The 17,388-nt window shown below is 38.0% G+C and overlaps 3 protein-coding genes across 3 annotated transcripts in view; 1 reads left to right on the forward strand and 2 right to left on the reverse strand.

Moving 5' to 3' along the window:
• LOC124224763 (uncharacterized) overlaps positions 1–13,620 on the reverse strand; it is a 32,217-nt gene extending 18,597 nt beyond the window's left edge. The window contains exon 1 of the mRNA XM_046636968.2: positions 13,481–13,620. The gene's annotated coding sequence lies outside the window, so the exon portion shown is untranslated. The remainder of the gene's footprint in view (positions 1–13,480) is intronic.
• On the reverse strand, positions 612–2,552 carry LOC124218755 (zinc finger MYM-type protein 1-like). The gene is made up of 2 exons (XM_046625548.2): positions 2,199–2,552; positions 612–1,694 (listed from the first exon to the last, which is right to left on the reverse strand). Exons 1-2 carry the CDS (start codon positions 2,527–2,529, stop codon positions 625–627), a joined length of 1,401 nt encoding a protein of 466 aa, XP_046481504.1. The 5' UTR covers positions 2,530–2,552; the 3' UTR covers positions 612–624.
• On the forward strand, positions 4,125–6,370 carry LOC138190773 (uncharacterized). The gene is made up of 4 exons (XM_069135054.1): positions 4,125–4,283; positions 4,393–4,557; positions 4,714–5,908; positions 6,311–6,370. The coding sequence occupies exons 1-4, from the start codon at positions 4,147–4,149 to the stop codon at positions 6,368–6,370; spliced, it is 1,557 nt and encodes a 518-aa protein (XP_068991155.1). The 5' UTR covers positions 4,125–4,146.
• Positions 13,621–17,388: the final 3,768 nt, after the last annotated feature.

Genomic DNA, 17,388 nt, shown 5'->3' on the forward strand with positions numbered 1-17,388 from the left:
TGAGCGTATGAATAAAGTCATCGATTCGTAAGAGCTATTCTACTTACGTATACGACGATAAACAGAAGTATCCCGGATTCGAGTTGGCAGCCGGACTGTGCAACCAAGATTCTGTCGAACACCTCTTCTCGAAATTTCGCTAGCGAGGTGGTCACAACCCAAATCCCACGGCTCGGATGGTTCGCTTGTCTCTGAGACACATCCTTTCTACCGAATACATCGGCAGCGGCAGCAGAGGAAATGTACAATGTCCTGACGTCGTTGCTTTCAGTGCCGGCGTTAGAGGGACTGACAGCCTGGGCAAGAATATTTTGGCGCCCACTTAAGGAAATCAAAATCGAGAGTTAATTTTTTTCTGAACCAATGTGAACGTGTATTAAGAATTCTATCTTTCCTTTAGCGTGACCCAGAGCTAACGACGTGGACGTAGAAAGTTATGTAGCTCCTCTTTTTTATTTTTTTTTTTGTTTTTTTTTTCATTTTTTTGTTGATTTTCTTTTTTTGTTATCCAAAATTTGTTTTTGCATGAATTCAATGCACATTTTATATTTTAATTACTCTTCATTTTGATTTAATACTTTGTTAATTTTTGAATAACTTTCTTCCTTTTTTTTGTGCTGTTCTTTAGTAAAATTTTACTTTTCGGGCCTTTTTGTCAGCAAATACACGAATTGAACTAGAAAAATCCAATTGTTCAGCGATTTCATTTTCAATCGACAGAGTAGCCAGGTTAGAGAGTCTCGATTGAGAGGTTGTTGATCGGAGATACGTTTTTATTAATTTTAGTTTAGAAAAACTGCGTTCTCCACTTGCAACTGTAACCGGAATCGTTGCAAAAATCCGGAATGCAATCCATACATTTGGATAAAGTTCTTGAATATTCCGCTGTCGTATAAAGTTGAGAACATTTATACACGAAATATTCTCATCTGGGAGAAAAGGTTGCAAACTTATGAGCTCGTCACAAAGTGCGCCTCCGTCGATATCGGAATTAGAACCAACAGTGAGTTTTTGCTGAAGATTGGCACATAATACTGCGAGTTGATTTCTTTCCGGAATTATTTTAATATCGTGTAAAAATGACCACGTTTGCGAATAGTCTTTCAATTGCTGAAATCTTTCTTTTAATGACATTAAACCGATGTCCAGCAACTTGTTGAAGAATTCCACTTCGAATTTTTTCTCTGGAGATTCAATCGGCTCATCCGTAGCCATTTCGCCATCCTGACGTCTTATACGTCGTAAACGTTTCGCAGGTGCAAACTCTGGTTTGGTTTGAAGCGCTTTTGCGAGATCGCTTGCAGTGCATAAAGCTTTTTTGAATCCGGTTTTTCGGTATTCTTCGAAGAAATTACAACAATTACCGAGCATTTCTGCAGATTTACCGAGATCGATATCTTTGGACTGCAGTGGTTTGCTAACAACGTTTATTTGAAACAGAATTTCATAACAAACCACCAAAGACACAATGAAACTGAAATCTTTCAGTTGCTCTGCTAATGTGCTTGCCTCATGTGAGGTGGTGTGATCGGTTTTTTCTGTTAAGTTAGCCAATGTCACTAAAGCATCATGAATTTCGCAAATTTGATAACGAACAGATTTTACGCTATTTATTTTGGCTTCCCAACGCGTATCGCTTAGCTTTTTCAAACTGTAGAGCTCCACGTGATCACTAAGTATTTTCCACCGATTCACTGAAGCAGAAAATAGCGTAAATAATCTTTGTAAAAGCCCGAACAACCTTACAGACTTGACTGACGATTTAGCAGCATCACACAGTACAAGATTGTAACTGTGGCAGCCACATGGCACATAAAAAGCCAAGGGATTTAAATCCAAAATTCTTTTTTGCACCCCAAGATTTTTTCCCTTCATATTCGCTCCATTGTCGTACCCCTGACCTCTACAATTCGCTATTTCAAGTCCGTGTTTGTTGAGAATACTTACAATGACTTCGGTAAGTCCTGCACCTGTTGAATCATTTGCCGGGATGAACTCTATAAAATGCTCTTTGATAGCGACATTGGCATCTGTCAAATCTGCAAATCGAATTGTCAGGGACAATTGTTCGACGTGACTTATGTCGGGAGTACAGTCCGCTATAATTGAATAATATTTAGCGTTTTTGACTCGCGAAATAATCTCAGACGTAACTTTTTCGCCCATCAGATCAATCAACTCGTTCTGGATATCCTTACCACAATAGTGATCAGAAATGCCGCCTGTTGTTGCCAGCTTCAAATGCTCCTCCATAACCGGATCGAATTTACGCAACAATTGTACCAATCCCAAGAACTTGCCATTGTTTGGTGTGTACAGTTTGTCTGAGCTACCTCTGAAGGCCATGTTATTTTCGGCCAGATAAAGAACAATGTTCATTAAACGAGTCAAAACATTATTCCATCGCAAAGTTTCACGACTAATCAATTTTTGTTCTTCGCAATCAATTGTGTTTCCTCTTTTCAACCTGATTTCTCTCTCAAACCACTGATGGTAGTACTTTTTATGCAACGCGCTATTTTCGTGCATTTTTAGTATTTCAGACAAATGTTTCCAATTATCAAATCCTTCGGATGTTAAATTCGATGTCAATTCACTGTTGAAAAGTCGACAGCAAAAACAGAAAACTCGATTTTTCGAAGGTGAATACACCAGCCAACGACGCAAGATTGTCTCATTATTTGGGAGTTTTCTGAAATACTGAGAACTTGTAAAATGACGACCGGATTCATCTTTCGGAAAGTTGGATCGCTGAACCTGCGTCGGACCGACAGTTATCAAATGGTCAACCATTTTATCATTCCGATTATCCGGCCAGTTCCCTACATCGGATAAATCCACTATTTGTGAATTTGTGTTTTCTAAATCATTTATAAATGACCGACAATCAGAATTCACGTCGCAAGTACCGTGATTATCGTGAGAGAGCTCGGATTCATTAGTTGTCTTATTTTCACCGTACTTGTCTTCGTTTTGGTTTTCGTTCGTTCCGAAAGATGTGGAAGGGTAAGATTTTTCTGCGACGGACTCATGCTCTTTTTGCGATGTCGTTGAAATGTATTTTTCAATGTTCATTAATTTTTTCGATTTGAGAAACTCTTTTTCCTATTCCCGTTTACGTTTCCGATATTCCGCACCGGCAGGTTTTTTTTTTATCTTTTGATCCGACATTTTTTAAGAAATTAAGAAATCATCATGGGAATAACCTGGAATTGTAGTTAACTTAAAACAGTACAAGAACTCTGGAAAAATTCACAATTGTGAATTGTATAAAAAAATTTGAAAGAGAAATGCAGGAGTATTTTTGAATGGAGAAAAAAAGTAATGCAAGATTTGGGATATTCGAAAAACTATTTTGGAAAGGGCGGAAAGGCGATATCGCGGAGAGTTGTGTCCTCTGTAGCATTCAAAAGTTAAAATGTTAAGTAAACGGTCGGAGCCGCCAGTAGACTCGGTTTTTTCGCTGAATGCCGCTCGAGACAAGAGACCAAGGACCAAGTATACAAATCGGCGACCTCGCGCCCCGCTCTCGAACATTTAGCTATCCCCACCATCCACCACGCGTTCCAGTTTGGTGGAGGGTGGGAGGTGGGGGAAGTATCCCACCTCCACCAATCGCCCCCCACAATTTAGCGCCCTGGGCCATCGCCCCATCGCGCCCCCCCTAACGCCGGCACTGGTTGCTTTAATAGAACCCTGCACGATGGTAGCTCGGGCTTTCGATACGCCAGAGAGTATGCCTGCGGATCCCAGCGAACCCGAATTCGACGAGGATACGGCAGAAGTTGAAAATGCTGTGGAAGCTCTGAGGCAAGAGCAGGAAACAGAAATGGCGAACGCAGAGACGTCGAAAGAAACGAAGTTACCGAGCTACGAACTTTGTGCAATCAATTATTTTGCTGGTTACGTAGCTCAGCGCAACCTGCGCAAATTTCCGTGCGATCGATGTCGTTTTGAAACCGTTAAAACTCCGATGGAAGCGTCATCGCCGAATGAGGTGTATTCGCTGGGTGCGTAAGGCATAGTGGGGGACACAGAACTGATGTCAGCGCTCGCTGCGGACAATATAGAACTATGGGTGGCTCTTTTTTACTTAAGGCTATTAAAATAACACGTGTGTCAACTAAATTAAATAAAGTAAATAAAATGGGTCATCAAAGTTGTTGTGTAGTCGATTGCAAAAATACAAGTCGAAATAGCAATTGTAAATTTTATAAGTTTCCGGTTGCCAATTGGAAATTAAATCAGCGAAAAAAATGGATCGCTGCTGTTAAAAGGCAAAAGTAAGTATTACTATAACCTATAACCATATATTATAGAATAATATCATGTACATGTGTATATCATATAAGAAATCTGAGTATGTAATAGTTTAATTTTTTTTTTGTAAAGTATTGATGGATCGTTATGGTCTCCAAAACCTATGGATGTTATATGCAGTGAACACTTCATTAGCGGTGAAAAATCAGATATTGAATCAAGTCCCAACTTCGCTCCAACTATTTTTCCATCAGCTTATAGACGACGTAAAGTCAACGAATCTGCCGTTTTGAATAGGTACGTAAAAGAATTTAGTTTCGATTAATATATTTAGATTAATCGAAATAATCGACTAAAAAATTAAGTCACATTAATCGGTATAGTTAAAAATTTAGCAATACCTATTATAGTTAATTTAATTTTTATTTCTGTTATCGTAATTAATTCATCTAGACACAAACGCTTCATGGAGAGAAGAATAATGAAAAAGTCATTATCGTCAACGGCTGAGATACATCCGGTGATGAATTTTGTAGAACCGCCTGAAATAGCTGAAGGTGATCAAAATAATACATTCATGAATCAAACGGTGGAGCAGGCATGTGAAGCGAATATATATTTTACCTCCAATGTTTCATCAAAAACATTCATTTGTAATCGGTATATCACTAATAACAAATGTGATGCTGAGACACAAACAGAGATTCTGGAAGCGTCGACGTCAAAAATAATTACAAATAATAAAAAATATGTTAACAAGGAGTGCGGTACACCACATAGAACGTTTGCTGATCATGAAACTCAAGTAACCAATATGTTTGAAGGATTTTCATCAGTTAAAAAAAACGAGCAACTCATAGATCTTGCTGGTGTAACATTTAATAATTTTAATTTTTTATTAGACAGAACAAAACCTCCTAAAAAATCGACGATTGGTTACAAAGATAGACTGTTCATATTTTTAATGAAATTAAAAACAGGACTCACTTTTTCGGCTCTTGGCGTATTATTTAACGTGCATAGAACAACGATTTCAAGAATTTTTTTCGACATTTTGGAGCAATTAGCTAGTACGACAGCTAATTTAGTATTTTGGCCGGATATTGATGTTGTTCAAGCAACGATGCCTGAGTGTTTTCATCATGATTACAGTGATACTCGAGTAATCATCGATTGTACTGAATTTAATATTGAAATTCCTGCTAATGTTGATCATCGGGTTTATTGTTATTCGCATTATAAAAAAAATTTTACTGCGAAGGTTCTCATAGGTATCACTCCAGGAGGATTTATTTCCTTGAAATCAAAAGTAGCTGGTGGTCGTAAATCTGACTCTCAAATGACAATTGAATCAGGTTTATTAGATCTTCTAGAAGATGGTGACGTCGTTTTGGCTGACAAAGGTTTTCCGGAAATTAAAACATTTATCGATGCAAGTGGAAAAAAATTAAAAATGGTTATGCCACCTTTTTTAGAGAAAAAATCTGAATTTACAACACAACAAACTCAAGAAACGTACAGCATAGCAAAAGTACGAATTCATATTGAACGCATAATGCAACGATTAAGACTTTATCAAGTATTAAATAAATTTCCTGAAAATCTATTTCATTGTGTAGATGACATCATACATGTATGCTGTGTTTTGGTAAATTTACAACCACCAATAATTTCCAAAAAAAAAAATGAAGAATATAATTAATGGTTCAAAATAATTGATATTTTTTAATGAACTGGTTAATTTATTAAATTTTTTGGATCATGTACTAACATTACAACTGAATTATATATTAAATACATATTCTTAGGCATAAAATATACATTAATAAATCATATTTCAACTTTTAGCAACACGTAATAAAGCTTTTTTTATGTAATATTAAAATAATGTAATATAATGATATAATAAACTTTTAATAATATAAAATAAAACATCTTATTTATTTTAATATAATTATTCTGATGGATTAATTTTTTTTTTCTGTAAAAATTCGCACTGGTGAGGTTTCCTCACTGTTATTGTTATTGTCAACGTAAATTTCATTTTCAGCACAACTATCAGTATTTGATGTATCAATGTTTTCATCATTCTCTGTACTTGGTTCTTTAGTCATTGCCGCACAAAGAGCTGGTAAATAATCTCGAAAATAAAATATTTCACTTTGTGAAATAACTTTCTTTAAAAAATCTTCATCACGAAGCACTTCAACTAAACAACAACCACCTGGTATTGGTGAATATATAAAAAGATCACAAATATTCATCCCACTCACATACAATTGTATTTGAATTTGAGTGTAGTAACTATCAGACTTCTTCAGTTCCCAGGCACCATCAATGAGTTCTAAATATTTAACATTACACAAATTATCAGTTATATTTATCACAGGTTTATCCTTACATAAAATGGGACATTTAAATTCGACTAGTTTTGAGATACATCCATCTAGTACAACTACTCCATCAAGGCTCGCGCAAAGCCAAGGTTGAAATTTGCAAACTGTGACACCAACACGTTTCACAGTACAGTTATTAACTTTTTCATAATTTTCTCTTGCAAGTGATTCATTATTTAAACCATACTTAGTAGAAGCGCAATCAATTTTTTTTGGATGTAATATTTCATACACCAGACTTTCAATAGTTTTAGTTTTTCTTACTTTAATACTGTGCACGTTTTTACTAGCAGACAATCTTAGTTGTCTAGCAGCATACCATTCAGTGCAAGTAGATTGTCCCAAAGTTTCACAGCATAGTTTTATGATATCTTCTTCGGACATTTCAATTTTTTCGACGTAAAAATCTTTTAACTTCTTATCTAACTTAAAATTTGTTTTATATTGCGTATTTTTATCACAAGAAATTAGAAAATTAATTGCACATTGTTCACAGTCTTCCTTTTCTAAATTAATTTCGACTTGTTGCAGTAATGAATTCATGACTCTTTTGACCGTATGTATATTTGTATTTTTAGCTTTTGCTACCATCACCTGTTGTAAAGGAGATTCTTCTAACAATTGAGAAATATCTATTTCTGGAGCCTCATAACATTTTTCTCTTTTTGCGGGAAACATTTCTCCAAATTGTTTACCTTTAGCATATTTATCTTTTGCAAACTGTCGGGCACTAGGTTTTCCCCATACTTGTTCATTACTTGTTTTTGTTGCACTCTTTTCACTATTGATGAAATAAATTAATGCTGCGATGTGTTTACATTTCTTGCTCTGATTGTATACACAATCACACTTGACATCTGTCACAAGTCGTGTCTCATTAATCTGAAATATTAAAACAATAAAAATAAAATTAAAAAAAAATCCAAACAATGATAATTGTAGTATGTAAGTGTTATTACATTCAATGATGTTGTGTAAGGCGTTGAATTTACCGATGCTTGTCTAATGACGCGCGCTTTAATTAAATAACTTTGATTTAATTTTCGATGTTCTTCAACATCTCTCACATGTTCAGCCAGAACTAAATTTTTACCTTTTATTAAAGTTTGTGGTTGGAAAATAATATTGTGGGTAATAGATTGAAAGCCGGTTTTTAACACAAATTCCATTTTTATCTGAAAAATTAAATGAAGAAAATAAAAATTTTAGATATTTTCGTAAATATGTAATTATGTCAAAATGAAATATTTTTTATTTTTTATATAATTTCAGATTGTTATATATTTAATATTAATACTTATTTTTCATTCAATATTAATTTAACAATAAACTTCTTGACAGATTTTAACACTGCTTAACCTTATTCACATGAGACTTGTTTTAGTTATTGTGTTAATTTTACTTACTTTTTTCAGCTGATCCAGGTAAAAACTTATAATTTAATATGCGCTCTGTGTAAAATTTTACATTTTTAACATAAATAATATTTTTTTCAACTTTGTTTAATTTTTTAAACATCTATTTAGCATTTAGTACACGTAAAATATCTAAAAAGAGCCACCGTAAGTTGTATCGTAAGGTGGCGCTGGGGTCACGCACCTAGCGAATACTGAACTTCGGGAATATGAACATGCTGACGCTAATGCGCCATCGGTGTCATATCTGAGCCGGCCCACAGACAAGTTCGAAAGCATCGTCAGATCGCAACTCGAAGCTTTTTATCGATTGTGGAAGACGCACTGGGCTTGCGAAGGCCTTTTGATCAATCTTATAGATGATATTATTACAGATACTGCCAGATCGTATCCTGACTGGTTTCACGAACGTGATGAATGCCTTCAGCATCGCATAGAGCTTCTACGCTTTATGGTCAAAGTGAAGGTTTTCGCTCAGACTACATTCAACAATCGGGCAGTACGACAGTCCGGATCAGCTCGTACTATACACAAGCCGAACAGTAAGTTACAAAAAATTAAAGGTATTTAAATTGAATCGAAAGCTCTTAATGCGAAGATGTACCCTGACGTCAACCGGAGGCTCCATAGCTGCGCTTCATGACACTTTCTGTTGTGAAGACGTACCCGGGGAGGCTCAGTGAGTTGCGCTTAAGTATTCTCTTATTGAAGTCGTACCTGGCGATTGCCAGAGGCTCTATGAGCTGCGCTTCATGTATTTCCTTTTTTTGGTTTGAAGTCGTACCTGGCGATTGCCAGTTGCTCTATGAGCTGCGCTTCATGTATTTCCTTTTTTTGAAGTCATACCTGGCGATTGCCAGAGGCTCTATGAGCTGCGCTTCATGTATTTCCTTTTTTTGAAGTCGTACCTGGCAATTGCCAGAGGCTCTATGAGCTGCGCTTCATGTATTTCCTTTTTTTTTGGTTTGAAGTCGTACCTGGCGATTGCCAGAGGCTCGATGAGCTGCGCTTCATGTATTTCCTTTTTTTTTGCTTTGAAGTCGTACCTGGCGATTGCCAGAGGCTCGATGAGCTGCACTTCATGTATTTCCTTTTTTTGAAGTCATACCTGGCGATTGCCAGTGGCTGTATGAGCTGCGGTTCATGTATTTCCTTTTTTTTGGTTTGAAGTCGTACCTGGCGATTGCCAGAGGCTCTATGAGCTGCGCTTCATGTATTTCCTTTTTTTGAAGTCGTACCTGGCGATTGCCAGAGGCTCTATGAGCTGCGGTTCATGTATTTCCTTTTTTTTGGTTTGAAGTCGTACCTGGCGATTGCCAGAGGCTCTATGAGCTGCGCTTCATGTATTTCCTTTTTTTGAAGTCGTACCTGGCGATTGCCAGAGGCTCTATGAGCTGCGCTTCATGTATTTCCTTTTTTTTTGGTTTGAAGTCGTACCTGGCGATTGCCAGAGGCTTGATGAGCTGCACTTCATGTATTTCCTTTTTTTGAAGTCGTACCTGGCAATTACCAGAGGCTCTATGAGCTGCGCTTCATGTATTTCCTTTTTTTTGGTTTGAAGTCGTACCTGGCAATTAACAGAGGCTCTGCGAGCTGCGCTTCAACCCGTATATAAATTTTTTGGGTGAATATCGGAAAATGGCATATAGCCCTAATGGCTATCTAGTTTACATGCTATAATGATTTAACTGGCGAATCACTGGCTCTATACATAATGTTTCTATATTTAACCCAAAAATTTAAATACGGGAACGGGGGGTGGTGTTGATTGCCTTCTCGTGGTGCCCCCCGGAAACGAGTGCATTAATTTTTCTTGCTGAATACCAAGTTACATGTTCATGCTTATTATCCTGTTTCAAGAATAGTTTGGAATATTATTAATTTCATTCCAATTATAGTGCACTCGGCTAAACAATCAACAAAAGTATGATTCACAGAATTCTTTCAACACTTTTCTTATTGACGTTCTGTGAAATCCAGACGTTATTCAGTCACAAAAATTTGAATAGTATTTGTTCATGAGTGCTTCAATATTTGGAAAAAACAAACTCTTACGGACATTCATCTGACAATTCTACATGCCTTTACCTTCACTTTGTTTCCTCCCCAAATCCCATTACGCCTTCATTAATGAGATTATGCTGACCACGCGTGTATTGAACAACTGTAGTATATTTTTATCGTTGCGGATTGATGTGATAATCCCCTCAAAATATGCAGATTAAAAAATTAATATAAATGATAAATTAGTTTATTGTAATTAGTTGTTGCATGAAAAAAAATATGGTTATTAGTATAAATTTGACTAGTTTACTTGTTAATTTGGCAACGTCAATTTGCCAGCTATCAAGTGCATAACCTCACCTCGAGACCGGAAGTCATGAGTCGTAACGGTAATTAATTCATGATTTTGCCCTCAAAGTTGCGGCTAGCTAACATTTTTATAAGACTCATAACAAGAATAATGTTCATCGGATGCGAAGGTGATTTCACTTTTTTCCCAGCATTTACGACCTCTTCAATTGTTTTCGAAAGTCACGGTCCATTTGCTGCCATGAAAAAGTCTAATTTTGAATAATTATTTTCTTGTTTAAATGTTCAGGAACCCGCCTGATCTTTTTGTACAGTCATTTTTGAATATTTCTCCAAAAATCAGATTTTTCTACGGGTTTTGAAATACTGTGCATGATCTCATTAAACAATGATTGGATTCAAGATTTTCGGTGGGGAAACGGCTGAATGGGGGTAATATTATTAAACAGCTGAAAGAGAGTTTTTATACAATCGACCCGGTCTCCATTTTTTTTCTTCAGATTTTTTCTCATCCGGTTTACCAAATAACGAAACGGAAAAAAAAAAATGGAAAAAAATCTACACACTCTCGGAATTGTTTTTTTTTTCATTCTTTTTTTCTCTTCTCGGTTGTCAAAAACACAAAAAAGAAAGCGGGATTAAGTAAGAATATGAAATAAAAAAAAATGTAAGGAAAAAAAAGTCGGTCCACTCTCACTTTCATTTATTTTCTCTCTTCTGAGTTACCCGTAATAAAAAAGGGGCGGGGATTAAGTAAAAAAATGAGGCGCCAAAAACGGGGAACAAATCGATTCACTCTCGGTATTTTATTGTTTCAATTATTTGTTCTCTTCTAAAAGAAAAAAATAAATAAATAAAAAACAAAATAAAAAAATAAAAAACAAAATAAAAAAATAAAAAGCGACTCGGGATCGAACCCGTGTCCCGCAATACCCCACCCTCATGAGGTATCCACTCAGCTGCGCTACAGCTACGTCCGTGTACGCGCGTTTGCGTGATATGTTTACGGAGCTTGCTCGGAATTCGCTGATGATTCTTTGGAAGATTCAGTTCGAGAAAAAAATAATTTCCCCCAACCACTTGCCCATTGCACATTTTGCATAAATGTTATCGAGCTGGCTTCGTATATTTTTACATAGACTGCGTGTACAAATATTCGAGAACACCAGGCGTCACATATTTTCATATCAATAAAAAAATAATATTTATTAAAAACAAAAAAAAATAAGTATTCGGGCTGGGAATGGTTAATTATTTTGGTTCAGCGTCCGCTAATTGAATCCAAAATTTATCAAATCTGGAGATACTTTTATTCACTGACATTCATAATTGAAACAAGAAAAATCCCAATTCTTGCATTCCTGGAAACATATGTGCGAGCGGGGACAAGGATGCGATTGGCAACCACTTGCTCGAGCGACCGAGTATATCTATATACCTATACACGATTGTGGGCCACCTTCGGTGCATGGCCGCCTAGGTGTCAGGTCGGAAATGGGCCACCTTCGGTGCGTGGCCGCCTAGGTGTCACGTCGACGCTCCAATCTAGCTGGTATCACGAAAAGCCGAGCGTTGGAGATCTCCCTACTCATCTCTGCTTTTTGTTTTGTTTTCGGCATCTCACCCCACCGCCAACTTCATGCGTATACTATTGTTATTATAATTTTTTTTATACTATTGTTATTATAATCTTCTTTATACTATTGTTATTATAATCTTTTTTACCTGTTCATTTGTTCAGAACTTTTTTATTAGATAGAGAGATTATAATATATGAATTTGTGCGTATATGAATAAAGTGAAACAAAAAAGAGTCTTTATTTTGAACGATCATATTAGAAACGAGGACTACGCAGATATAATATCAACACACATGAGAATTTGAGATCGGAAGATGTTAAAGATATAAACATATAAAATGAACTATAAATTATATATATATATACGTACATGCATTTTTATACATATTGTACCCATACGTAAATTTATTTGATGTTATACGTAATATAGTTCATTTTATATTTATATACATATTGTGACGTGGATTTTTCCCGCTCCTCGGTCACTCGGAGAAGATGACCGAGAACTTACCACGCGCACAATAATTCGGCGTCCACGATGTCCCCTGAACCTGAAATAATACCGCGAAATTTGTTGGGCGCCTGGCGTGATCAACACGCCTCGAAGTCGGTAATACGATATACCGCGACCATATGCTCGGTAGCTCAGTACCGCGGAGAGGGGAGGGGTAATTTTTGGGTAGAGAGAGATACGCCACACGTACGCCAACTAGTTATTTCACAAAGCAGCAATAAAATTAGACAATATATTTCAAAATAGCGATAATACAAAAAAAAATAAAAATAATAACAATACTGCGAAAGTTTGTCCTCGCAATCCCAAACGCAAACGCTTAGCTTTAAAAAAAAAGGAAAGAGCAAACAAAATAATCAATAAAAAAAAAATTAAGGGATCCAGAAGACCTCTACGGCCTACGTGCGCTAGTCGCTATACTAATCGTGACCGCTAATTTACACACAAAAAAAAAACCAAAAACAAAATAGGACCCGACGCGCTGCTCACGATCGTCCTCTACAGAATGGCGCTAATCGCCACTTAATACTAACGGGTTATGCAAAAAAAAAAACCAAACGGAAACGAGGCTCGTCGCGTCACCCGCGACTATCCTCCACCAAAGAATCTTTTTACTAGCGCGCACCCGAGCTCCGCTTTCTCTGCGACGGCGGGACGCGGTCGCGAATTCGAATGCTCCCCGTGAGACTGCTCGCGACCTATACGAGAACTGAGGCTGTATCGGATGAAGTTAAAATGACCCCGTGTAACGGACTTCAGTTACACTCAAACTCGAGGCAATAATGTCTCGGCTCAACCCGTGACTCGACTCGATCTCCTCGATCACCCGAAATTAACGCTACTTCCTTACGCGCAACTCAGGCTACGGTCACCAAGCAGATGTATCGGCTAAAGAATCTCGAGTACAGTCGCTAACGCCAATCCTCACTGGCTATCTGTCCTCGGCAAGCCTTTACTAATTATCTCTCGAGATTCTCTCGCAAGAAGGTTAACAGCGCTTACCGCCCCACATCCACGCCACAAAAGGGCCAACTCCCTCGTGGTCCCGGGTTGCCATTCCCCTCGCAAGTGATACTTCCTTCCACTCGACAAGAAGAACAAAACCAACCAAAACTCGTACACAGAGTACTTCGCGACGCACGTGTTTCGATATTGCTCGCCAGAACTCGAGTGATCTTGGATGGCCGCATCGCCGATCTCGTCACGCTAATCCTTCTTGACGTCATCACCCTAAGAATGCGCAACAATCGATCTGTCATCGATTTTGGGGATTGCGCAACTTGCCGCGCACCTGTCGTCGCTACGCGGCGCAGAACTTAAGGCTAGATCGCGATGTCGTCTCCCGCGCAGCTCTACGGGGTCCTGGGGTTGGGCGGGGTGGTGCTCCCTCGTCGCTAGCTGGTCTCTCGCTGTTGCCTCGGTTGGGCGTAGGCGGGGTGAGCGGGGAGGCTGCGGCGCGCCGGCCGCCAGCGGGAATCGCGTCCGCCTTGGATGCCTCCCCCTACGCAGCCTCGGTGTCCTTCCCGCGAGATCTCCGCGGTTTCGCCTTGCCTCGAAAGATCTTCGGCGTCGGAGTTGGTCGCTGGAGGGTAGCCGGTGCACTCAAAAAAAAAATAAAAAAAAACCAAAAGCCTGTAATATCTTGTTCGTAATGCGCTATTTCGTCCCTGTCGAAGCTCGGGTGCGTGACTCCAGTTCTGGCGCTCTCTAGGATTATTCCGCGACTCGATTTTCGAAACCCTGATTCCTGGATTCCGCCCAGGGTTCAAGGAGTCTCTTGTAACGGGCAGGCCTAACCGAAATGCCACGTTACAATGTATATATATATATATATACATATATATATATATATAATGTAACGGGCAGTGGTTCAAATTCGCATCAACACCAACAGTGCCCGTGACATGTACAAAACATGTCAACAACTGACACAGACAGCTGATCGAGACGACCATCGACAGCGACCGTGACCTGTTAGCATTCAAAATACTAAACAAAGACGACGGACGCTGACCAACGCATACCAGGACGACGACCCACAACGGGACACACAAATAGAGAAATGACGTCGACAGGATCATCCAACAACAGCTCCGGAAGATTATAAAACTGGCGCACCACGAAGAGCGGTTACCAGTTGTCCGGCAAAGCGCCGAACTGCGTCACAGAGTAGGATAGTCAAAATTATTAGACCAGTTGCCGGGCAAAGCGCCGATCTGCGTCACGGTGTAAAGGGGTAATCACAGCTAGGGGACCAGTTGTCCGGCAAAGCGCCGAGCTGCGTCAATTTTATAACGAAGCGTTTCTCGTCTAGAGAGCGTTATCGAACTTCACGAGGATAGGAAAGTAAATTCAAGCATAGAGCTTATTCCAAATTTTAGTACAGAGATAGAATATTAGAGTCCACGATAGCCCGGGACTTCTAGATGACTATTAAGTTAGGCGGAGTAGTTAACATTTGAGCTGTAGGGAAGTTTAGGAGCAGAACCGATAAATGCTGTTAGAAATGATTCTTTCTTTAATTTTATTTTCATTTTTGTTCACTACGGTTATATTTTTGTAAATCTTTATTTTATCTACTGACAAAGACAATTGTACCTTCATAAATCGCGATTAAACATATGTTATATTTAAACGTGGGGGTGAGAGTGTACTGAGCGGTGGTTGTTAATGATTAATTGAATAATCAAGCTCCCACGCAACGACAATGAATAAATATTAAAACTAAGAAAAGACCTACCTTTCGATAAGCCGGTAATTTGTAGGATCGTGTTGCTATAGTCCTGTACAGGTCTGTGAGGTTTGTTTAAATTGTTGAGGCAATTTTATAATAATGAAAATGGGAAAAAGGTCGCTCAAAATAAATGGTTTAATATGATTTAACTGGTAAAAGATGAAGTATATTCTGTATGATTTGGTGATTGAAATGTGTGATAACAATGAATGGTGATAATGACATAAAAGCCGAAAGTAACAATTTATAAAGCGTTTGAGTTTATATAACGATCCACGCCGACGGACGAATTTATATTCAAATGCAGAGAAGCTGCAGAATCACTAAATTTAACCGTTTGCGGGTTTTGGCAAATTATCTGTTATTCTATTTTAAAGGATATTATTATTTGGTACCAGGAACATCTACTCTGAACGATGGTTATAACTAACTGGTCGTGATTATTCGATATTGTATCTCTCTTTTTAGATTATCTTAAATCAATTATATATCGTGTTGTTAATTCTTGTTGGTTAAATCTTGCAAACAGTAAGTATGATTTAATTGGGGGTAGTGAAGCTAGCCACCAATTCTAGACTTGCTTTTAAATGAATATTACTGAAGTAAATTTTGATTATAAAGGTGAAACAAGAATTCGTTCAATTTCGAAGATTAACACTCGGATTGACTTATCTTTAGGTGAATCGGTCGACGAGATTGAGAGCTGTCGGATCGTGTCGGTCTGCGTCAGTAGAATTCTGGACCAGGGCCTCACCTCAAGTTCGGAAGAGTTGATGAATCGAACGATGTTGAACGTCGGTCACTTAGTCTTTGTGGATTTAGAATGATATCTTACTATAGAAAGCTATAGTTGAAAGTGTCAATTTGATTTTGATATATGTTAAAAATGATTCCAAAGATTATTTATTAAAAACGATAGTGTAGTTATTATTATCAGCACTTAAAGTTACCTGATTCGGTTGAATCAGGGCCGAACTCGATTTAATTACGGAAAATGGAATAGCATAAAAATGTCTATTCTCGAAATGATGAGATTTAGTAAAGCACAGAAAAGATGGAAACGTAGAAGATAGTGAGTCTTTTGCAGCTAACAGAATAACTGAATGCTCGAATTTGACAAATTAGCGTGAGACTTTAAGTCGGTCACAACTAAGATTTTCCGAACGCTACTATTGCTCAAGAAGGGCTAATACGGGTTGACGTCCACGCACCTCGCGACTTGACAGACGAAAGACGCGGCTTCTTGGGCCCGAGGGTCCAAGGAGCTGCAGTTGTAATAAGTTACAACGGTAATTAGCCAATGAGGTGCGAGGGCGACCTCCCGGTGCCCAAATCCACATGGTCAGCGTTACTTCACGCTCTTCGACGGTGTTCCGACGATTCTCAATCTCGTCGGTGACACATTGAAAATATGAACAAAAGATATTTACATGCAATGTTCACACATTCATTCATACATCCTAATAAGTAATCTATTTTAATTTGGTGGTTCCAAAGGTAGTGGTTTATCCTAGTTATTGGTTATAGTTTTAACTTAAAAAGAGGGATATTTCCAGACTGAGCGCTACTGATGCTAATTCAGCAGTCCCTTATCTCCGTTCTTGGTACCAGTTAAATAGAAGGAAGTCGAACCTTATACTAGGGATCATTGTTGGTCTCTACGTGACTTTTGCCGGGAGGGGTGGAACTCGCCGTTATTAGAATATGAGATTTTGATGAAATAATATCTGTGCATTGCAGAAATTAAAGAAATGAAATGAAATGGAATTTTGAAAAAGGTACGCCAAGGCGGTACGTCGGGGCATAACACCATCTTGATGATGGTCTCACAAATTGATAATTGATGAAGCCCTTGAAATGTTCCATACATCAACTTCAACTCGATATATATTAGAACTTACCAGTCAGATTTCTTCAAAATTTCGGAAATCGCTATTTTTATACGATTACTTGCGCTTGTGTGAATTCTAATGTAAAATAATTCGTGGCTCGAGAGCTATTTGGTGCGGTGATATCATTGACAAATTCTCAGATGGACATTGATCATTTGTACAGCTTGCGAAAACCAATCTACGGTTACTTGATGGCGAACCTTGATGTATATGTATATAAGTATTGTGGCAATGAATGAAACGTTCGAAAATAACAACAATAAAACTAAATTGAACGCTGTCTG

The sequence above is a fragment of the Neodiprion pinetum genome, chromosome 1, assembly GCF_021155775.2.
Source record: "Neodiprion pinetum isolate iyNeoPine1 chromosome 1, iyNeoPine1.2, whole genome shotgun sequence".
Taxonomy (NCBI): Eukaryota; Metazoa; Arthropoda; class Insecta; order Hymenoptera; family Diprionidae; genus Neodiprion; species Neodiprion pinetum.

What these genes read in the sequence shown, in the direction of transcription:
- LOC124218755 (XM_046625548.2), bottom strand. Translation starts at nt 2,529, where the DNA reads ATGCACGAAAATAGCGCGTTGCATAAAAAGTACTACCATCAGTGGTTT. An exon ending in CATTTCTGATCACTATTGTG is followed by an intron (nt 1,695 to 2,198) that starts GTAAGGATATCC and finishes TTTCTGCTTCAG; the next exon opens with TGAATCGGTGGAAAATACTT.
- LOC138190773 (XM_069135054.1), top strand. Translation starts at nt 4,147, where the DNA reads ATGGGTCATCAAAGTTGTTGTGTAGTCGATTGCAAAAATACAAGTCGA. An exon ending in GCTGCTGTTAAAAGGCAAAA is followed by an intron (nt 4,284 to 4,392) that starts GTAAGTATTACT and finishes TTTTTTGTAAAG; the next exon opens with TATTGATGGATCGTTATGGT. An exon ending in TACATGTATGCTGTGTTTTG is followed by an intron (nt 5,909 to 6,310) that starts GTAAATTTACAA and finishes TTTCATTTTCAG; the next exon opens with CACAACTATCAGTATTTGAT.